Below are 8,460 nucleotides of genomic sequence, written 5' to 3'. Positions count from 1 at the left end.
TGGGGGAGCTGGTTTCATCGCATGAGAGGACACTGGGAGCTGGGCTGAGACCTGGCAAACTTGCTGCATGGGTGGTATGAAGCCCTGCTGTTGGCTGAACTCCCCAGCACCTCCAAGCCCACTCAGGCTTTGCTGATGGGGAATACAGCTGTGCTTATACCCACCCCACCCCCCGCCCCCGCCAGGCATCACCCAGGCATGGGTTTTCCTTGCACCCCCCCCAATTCCACCTTGAAAAACCCCTGTTGCACCCAGGAACGATGCACCGATGTTCCCCTTGGTCATTGGCGACACACTGCCCTCGGTGCCCCCCGTTCCCGTGTGCCTGGGGCTGGGGGCACACGAGGGGAGGCTGGGTCCTGGTCTCGGCAAAGGCTCTGGGATTTACCTGCTTTTTTATTATTAATTAATATTGGCAGGGAAGGTGCGGGAGCAGCATCCCCACTTGTCTGCAGGTTTTGCATCATCGCGTCGCTCTGCTGGTGTCTTCGTCTGGCTGCAGGGCCAGAAGGGGTCCAGGTGACGTGGAAGAGGAAGCGGGGCATCTCTGCGGGGCCAGAGCCCCCCTGAAACTGCCCTGGAAATAAAACCCTCTGAAAATTGTGACATTCACCCTTGTGCGGGCTGGTCACCACTGATCCTTAGCCCTGTTTTAGATTTGGGAGGAGGAGAAACCTTGGGAGGTGGGGGGTGGGGGGCAGAGATTTCACATCCTTCACATGTAACCCCCCCCTCCTTGGGGACCACCAGAACCTGACGGCATCTTGGGTGGCACAAAGGGGGTTTGCTCGGCCAGTAGCTCATGCCCGCCTTGACCATCCTCTCCTCCCTGCACTTCAGGGTACCAGGGTGTGCTGGGGAAAACAAACGCAAAAGACACCAAAACCCCACCAATGTGAGGAGCAGCTGGACAGCAGGAAGGATGGAGGGGGACAAAGCAATACAGCAATAGCAGGGAAGGGATGAAGGCTCTACAGGGAAGGTGTGGCAAGATGAGACCAAGCAGGGAGGAAGATGCTGGTGGTTTGTTTGGTTTTTTTTCAGTGGACACTTGTGGTGGCAACTCCCCCAGCAGCACAATGCTCCAGCTCAGTGTTGTGCGACTCCCTTTCCCCGCTGACCACCACCATGAGTGATCCCAAGCCGGGCAGAGGGGGCTGGATCAATCTGGCAAAGCAGAAAAATGAATGAAAATTGAATTCCCGGAGGAGAAGGGGGTGGGGGGAGCTCTTAGCCCAGCTGAGAGATAAATCAGAGTGTGCTGGAGAGGGGAGACTGAGGTGACTCCCGGCAGTGGTGGAGTAATTAGGGAAATAGGTTGGAAATGCAAAGTGGTGGGGATCGGGAGGCCACGGAGCAGTGTCTGTCTGTCCGCATGTCCAGCTAAACTTCTCCTGTAAATCTGCCTTAGGGACCTGCCTTTCTGTGTGTCTGGGCTGGGAGCCATGCTCTGGCGCTGCTGGCTGGCCAGGGACTGCACGGGGGACGGTGGCCCCCGCCTCAAGGGGCTGGGGACCGCAGGTGGCCAGGGTCGGTGGTGGCCTGGGCATGCTTAATGCACTTAAGAGCCAGTGCTTGATTTAGCAGAGGGGAGGGGATGGGGTGGGAGGGGATGGGATTCACCTCCCTCGTGGCGGGGAGCTGATTTCAGGACTGGGTGGACTGCGGGAGTGGGGGGGGGTCACTCCTGCAATGAGTGCCCACCGGTCTCTGCCCAATGGTGTGAGATGAACCAGCTGGGGTTTTGCTGGTAAAATGAAGCTTTGGGTTAAAAAGCAGCAGCTCATTGTCCCACTTGCACATTTCCTGAGGGGCTGGTTCAGGTTTTTTCAGGTGGGAAAAGCCTCTTCCTTGTTTGCATTTCAGCATTTGCACACATTGCACACACAGAAAGGGCATGCGTGAGCCAAGGGCGGCTGCGTTTTCGGCTGGGTGAGCATCCTTCCCTCCCCTCCCACCACTGCCCTGTGAGCCTCCTCGGAGGCTTCACCCCTCTCAGGCAGGGTCAGTGCTCTAAGCCCCTGTTACCTGGGCAGAGTGGGAGATCACAACACGTCGGGGCACTTGGGCACCATTGTCCTCGAGCTGGTGATGCGGTAAGCATCAGAAAGGGTGATGCTCGAGGCACCCACTCCAGCTAAGTTCAGCTGCATTTTGGTGAGCTTCCTTGCTGGGCCCTTTGCGCCAGGTACTGCCGCCTCTGCGTCAGTTTTGCACTGGTGCCATAGGATGGGTTGCCCCAGGGTTTTCTCTTGGCAGAGTCCCGTGGATATCCTTCTGGAAGCTGTAGTTGCACCGAACCATTGTCCTTTGACTTTGGCACGGCCACCCTTGTGCCACAGCAGCCAGTGGGCGGTCAGGCTGGGTGGGCTACAGCACTGCAGAGTTGGGTTGGTTCTTTCCATGCCCAGACGTTTCCCTGGGGGCGCTGCCATTGGGATGGGTCTTTGGGCATGGGCATGTTACAGCACCCTGTCAAAGCAAAGCTTGTCATGGCCAAGCCTAGCGCTGGGGTTGCCCATGGGCTTTCTAGCCACTGGGAAACAACTAATGTTGGCACGGCAGCAAGGGGCTGGTGATGTGCCAGAGGCCACTGGAGCAGGGGAAGGTGCCCACCTGGCTGAGCGCCCGTCCCCGGCAGCAGGAGGGACAGGGCTGGGGCTGTGTGCCCGAAGGGGGTACCCGCCACACCCTCCCACAGAGTGGGAGAAGGGCCCTGAGCCCCGGCAGCGGAGATTGGGACCTGTGGCTCTTGGGTCTCTCCCACCAATGCCACCGTCGGACTGAGCACCGGACAGCGCCTCTGGTCTCGACAGCCCTATGTCGCGACAGCACCAGATGCTCGAGGCCGGGCCCGGCCCCGATGCGCTTCGCGGCCGCGGGGCGCCCTTAGCCCCCGCCCCTTCCGCGCAGGCCCCGCCCCCGCCCCGCAAGCCACGCCTCCCCGGCTGACAAACCCCGCCCCCGACGGCGCGGGGCGGGCGGCGATTGGCCGCCAGGGGCCCGCCCCGCCCCCGCCCCCCTGCGGGCGGTGACGTCAGGCGCGCTCCCCGCAGGGTGAATGAATGGGAGGCGGGCGGCGCTGGCGGGCACAGCTGCGGCGCCGCGCCCGGGCCGGCACCGGCACCGGCACCGGCACCGCCCGCGGGACCCGGCGCTGCCTCCCGCCGCGGGGCTCCGCCGGCCCGGGCCGCATCTCTCCCTCCCCTCTTCTCTCCCCTCCGCCGCCCCCCGGGCCAATAAAATGATGCAAAGCTCCGCGCTCGCTGCCGAAGGGGCTGTCAAGGGGCTTCCCGAGATCCTCGGTGTGCCGGTGCAACGTAAGGACGCTTTTCTCTTCTCCCTCCTTCGCTCCCTGCCGCAAAGGCGGCCCCGGGCCGGCGGGGCAGGGCGGGCAGGGGCTGGAGGGGCAGCGCCCTGCGGGCTGGGCAGGTGCCTCCCGCTCCCCCACGGGCGTGCTTTTTTTTTCACCTTCCCTTTATTTTTTTCCCCCGTGTTTAAATAGACGTAAAAATTAGGAGCGTGCCCCGGGGCGGGCGGGCAGCGGCGGCGGGAGCCGTGCGGAGCGATGCGGGCCCGGCCCCGACGGAGAGGTCGGCGCGGCCGCGGCTCCGGCTCTGCGTGTGCAAGTGCGTGTGCAAGCGCACATGTGTGTGCAAGTGTGTGTGTGTGTGTGTGGTGCCCCGGTCCCCGCCGCCCCCGCGCACCCCCGGCCCACAGCGCACGACCTCCCGCTTATACCGTTTATCGCGACAGGCAGCGCCTCACGGGCGAACGGCGGCGGTGGGAAGGGACCCGGGGGCCGGGGGGCGTGTTACCGGGACGGCGATGCCGCCGTGTCTGCGGCCAAAAATCACCTATATCCCTATATGTGCACATACATACTCTGTAGCTACAGGTAGCGTGTTGCTGTGAAAGCACATGCTCGCGCGTATATAAGCATGTGGGGGTGTATATGAGCATGTCTGGGGGGGTACCTGCACCCACGTACGCATGGATGTGTATGGACCCCCGCGGGTGTACGGACCCGAGCGTGTTTCGGCGGGACGCCCCCCTCCCCCGGCCCCCGGGTGGGAGCCATAGGGGCCGTCAGCCTCCCCCGTTTCTATAGGGCCGAGCCCTACGCGGGGGGAGCCCGTGTGCCCGCACACCCCGATGGGTGCGGAGCCGGTGCGGGGGCGGCCGTGCCCCGCTGCGCCCCCGGCCTAGCCCCGGGGCCGCTCGGGAGGGCGGAGGGGGCGCTCCGAGGGCGGCCCGGGCTGGAGATGCGCGGCTACAATTATTATTATTATTAATTATTATTATTATTATTATTGTTGTTGTTGTTAGTATTATTATTTTTAATATTATTATTGTCGTTATTATTCTTTTCCCCTCCGTTTGCAAACGGTTTCCGAGAACCGGGGCGTCCCTGCGGGCGCGGAGGGGAAGCGGCCGGCCGGGGGGAGCCGGGTGATGCTCTGCCCCCCTCCCCGGGGCACCCGGAAAGTTGAGGGGAGGGAGCCCCGGTGGAGGGTGGGGGGGCGAGCCGGCACCGAGCCTCGGGAGAGCCCTGCCGGGGCGGGCAGCTGTGCCGAGGGGCCCGGCCGCATTTCGGGGGACACCCAGGGGTAAGGGGTTTGCGCACCCCGGCCCACTGCCCGCTGCGGGCCAGGTTTTGCCCCGCCCCGCTCGCCGCTGGCCCCCAGACCCTCCCCCGCCGTTCCGTGCCCCGCACCGGCCCCCGCCCCCCCCACCCCCCCCCGGGTGGCTGTAATTCGTTTTCCGTGGGTGTTTCCGCGGGGAGTGGAGCCGGTGCCCCTGCCCGCTGCTGCCCGGGAGAGGGAGGGGAAGGCGAGCCCGCGAGTGCTGGCGGCCAGTCCCCATCCTGCTTCTGGGGGAGTTGTCCCCGTTATCCCCCGTTTCGGTCCGGTCGCCGGGCACCTGGGGGAGGGGAGTGCAGTGGGGGGGCCGTTTAACCGTTTTTCACCGCAGCAGAGGGGGAAAAAAAATCCCCGCCAGGAGCACGCAGCCTGCGCCGGTGCAGGGACAGTCAGGGTCTGTCCCACGGCCGAATCCTGACCGTCCCCCTGCGACCCAATAACGCCTCCGGTTCCCAGCCGCAGGGTCGCTTTTGTGGCCCCGAAACCCCACTGGTTTAAGGAGAAATTAGGTGCCTAAATCACCCTGGAGCGGCAATCGCCCCAGCAAAGCTCCCCGGTTTGGCCCTTCTGGGTGCCACCAAACTCTCTTGCCCGTGACATTGCCATTTCTCTACTAACTGACGTCTATCGGGAATTATCAGGAAATAATCCAACGAGATATCATTATTATTATAATTTATTTAAACGCAAAAAAAAAAAAAAAATAGTGTCAGGGGCAAAATACGTGAGGGTGGGCTGCTATAAAAGTTGCCGTGGCTCTGCCATTACCCTGCTGCTCCAGCGCCGAGCCCTGCGGCCGCTGAGACCTCCCGGCCACCGGCTTTCATGGCGTGACACCTTTGGGGCCTGATCCTGCACCGGTTCCACATGTGCAGGGCTCCCCGGGGCAGGGAATACCTTCCGAAGGGGAATTCAGTCCCGCTGCCTGCGCCGGGGTCACCCCCTCCCCCCGCCCCCAGCAGCACCTCGATATTTCATCGTGTGTGTGTGTGATGAAAATACGTGATATTTTTCATTTCTAATCACTATGAAATCGCAGATTTCCCTCTCTATTTAACCACTGCACAGCCTCCTTATTTTAGCAGGGACTGTGTTTTACGGCCTCCACTTCAGCAAGATTTTGGGGAGCCGAGCCTGGGGGGGGGAATCTCCCCCCGTGACAAACCGAGCTCCCGCTTTGCAGAGGGGATTTTTAAAACTGTAATCCCGAATATTATTTATGAATATTGTTTTGCAAATCTCACCGAAGTAAAAGAAAACTTCTGCCAAAGCCTGTGGGAATCGTGCCCGGGTGCCGCCAGCCTCTGGCCAAGGGCTGGGGGGGGGATTGATTGATCGCCCCTGGGAAAGTCGTTTGCGCGCTGCAGAGAAATGAATTGGAGAGGGTTGGTTTTTTTTTTTTTTTTCGCATGTGAAGGAATGAGGTTTCCTCCCCGCAGAAAGTCTTTTTAAAGGAGTCCCCGAACGGGTGTTTGGTGTGGGCTCCGGTACCGGGGGACCGGACCGCCTTTGTGCTTCTGTTTCCACCCGCATTGCCGAGGCACCGATTCTGCAGCACCTTCCTCTCCGCGGGTGACGATCCCTTCCCCTTAAAAGAAAAGGAAAAAAAAAAAAAAAACAAAACAAAAAACCCCAAACCAACCCAAACCCAAAGAAGGGGATGGTTTGGCCAGCTCGGTGCCCGGCGCGGTCCGGAGCCGGAGGGGCCGGGCTGGGGGTGCGCGGGGGGAGCGCATCCTCCCCGATCGCTGCCCCGGCATCTCCTTCCCCCTCGGGTTGGGAGGTTTTTGAGGTCTGAAGGATTTCGGAGCCCACCCGCGAGTTTGTTTCGTTTCGATCGTTATTTCTTTCTTTTCCGTCGGGGAGAGATAGGGACGGGAAGATGGACCCGCCGCGAATAAATCACGGTAACGGCGGCCGCGCTGCCGGCGGGCGGCGTGGGGCCAGACCCCGGCACAGCTTGTCAGGCCATCGCTCGGGTGCCACGGTGCGTGGGAGGGTGCTGCGGGGGGGCGGATTGCGGAGCTGGCTACGGCTTTTAATGGGATACGACCAAATCCTGCCCGGGCAGCCGCCGGCGGGAGGCTGGGATGCGCACCGGCGGTGCGGTCCCCATCCCGGGCACATCACCCTGTGTGTGTGTGTGTGTGTGTGGGTGACCCCCAGCCTCAGCCCCTTCCCCCGGGGAGTGGTTTGCATCCCTGGGATGATTCCCAGGTCCCCCGGGGGGGCTCGGGGCTGTGTCCCATCCCCGTCCCCGCACCCCGGTGTGCCTGCCGGAGCATCCATCAAACCACCCTGCGCACAGAGCCAGCCCTGAAGCGCTGGTGGGCAAAGACAGCAAGGGAGCGCGTAGTGCCATTAACATTATTCCTCTTCTATCAAATAATTTAGTTAAAACAAGCGAAACAAACGCCAGGCTTTCGGCAGGCGGGGAGGCAGCGCCGAGCCGGCCCCGGCGCAGCCGCCTCCGTTGCAAAGCACAAAGCAGAGCCCAGGGCTTGAATTTAAGATATTTTTCTCTCTGCGTGCACCAGGCAAACCAGTGAGTTGACTGGGACACCTCCTGGTACCCCGGCAGCTCCCTCTGATTATTATTTTTATTAATTTTATATTGTTGTTGTTATTATTATTATTTAGTAGAGGGGAGAACGGCCAAGTCGATGCGCGATCTGCGCATCTGTGCGCAGACACAGACCTGTGCGCATTTGATTGGTGCCCTACACCTACGGACAGATCAAAAGCACAAAAAAAAAAAAAAAAGGGTCTCTTGTTAAAAAAAAATATAAAAAAATATTTTTCGCTGGAAATTTGGAGGAAGATACTGTATTATCTGCCGCAGTTGTTTGCTTGTTGAAATTAAGCTGTGTTGCTGCCTTTAAGAAGGAGAAAGCCGTGTTTGTTAGTTTGTGAGTATGTATGTATATACACACACGTGAGTGTGTGTGTGTGTATTCATACACGTTTATATAAAGAACCATTTACGAAACAAATAGCAGTTATGAAACAAAAATGTTTCATAAATGTGCATAAGTGTGTATGAAATAAATGAGACAGGTTTACTTCGCGATGGCACCGAGCGTGCCTCCTCTCGGGGCTGATGCCGTGCTGTGTGCCATCCTCCGTGCCAGCGGCTCTCAGCAACACCGCTCTGAAACACCTTTAACAAATGAAATACGGAAAAATGGGGCTGGGGCCGACCTGCAACCGTGGGGCTGGGGCCGGGGCTGGGGCGGGGGGAGCAAAGCACCCAGGTGTTTTCAGAGCAAGAAGGAGAAGGTCGACCTATGGAAGCTGTAGATACATTTAAAAAAATAAAAAGAAAAAATTATTTATTCTACTGTTGTTAATGCGACGCAGGCTTAAATGCCGGCAATAAATATGGTCTGAAGGGCACTGGGATTGTAACTATCTAACCTTGCGAACGATAAAATAAGCTGCCTTCACTTCAGAGACGTGTCAGTACCCCAAAGTATTTTTAATTAACAAGTTTCAGGCTGTAACAATACCATTTTCTCCCGTGCTCTTTTCCTCCTTTTCTCCCCTCTTTCTTTCCTATTTCTCCCCTCTTCTCGTCCTCTTTCCCTCCCTTCTTTTCTTTGCTCTTCCCCCCCCTTTTCTTTCCTTTTTCCCCCGCTTTTATTTTCTCTTTCCCCCCGCTACTTTCTTTCCTCTCCCCCCTTTCTTTCCTCTTCCTCCCTCTTTCTTTCCTTTTCCCCATCTCTTTCTTTCCCCGTTCCTTCCCTTTTCCCCCGTTTCCCCTCTTTTTCCCGTTTCTTTCGTTTCCCCTCTTCTCTCCCCCTTTTTCCTTTTTCTT

General features: G+C 59.2%; 1 protein-coding gene across 1 annotated transcript in view; it reads left to right on the top strand.

Annotated features, from left to right (window-relative positions):
* The first annotated feature begins 3,061 nt into the window (after positions 1-3,061).
* Positions 3,062-8,460, top strand: part of LHX4 (LIM homeobox 4) — a 15,503-nt gene continuing 10,104 nt past the window's right edge. The window contains exon 1 of the mRNA XM_063344318.1: positions 3,062-3,320. Coding sequence (XP_063200388.1) covers positions 3,062-3,320 — 259 coding nt within the window. The remainder of the gene's footprint in view (positions 3,321-8,460) is intronic.

Source organism: Chroicocephalus ridibundus, chromosome 8 (assembly GCF_963924245.1).
Source record: "Chroicocephalus ridibundus chromosome 8, bChrRid1.1, whole genome shotgun sequence".
Lineage (NCBI taxonomy): Eukaryota > Metazoa > Chordata > Aves > Charadriiformes > Laridae > Chroicocephalus > Chroicocephalus ridibundus.
Note: the sequence above shows the minus strand (reverse complement) of the source record. Positions and strands in the feature narration are given on the sequence as shown.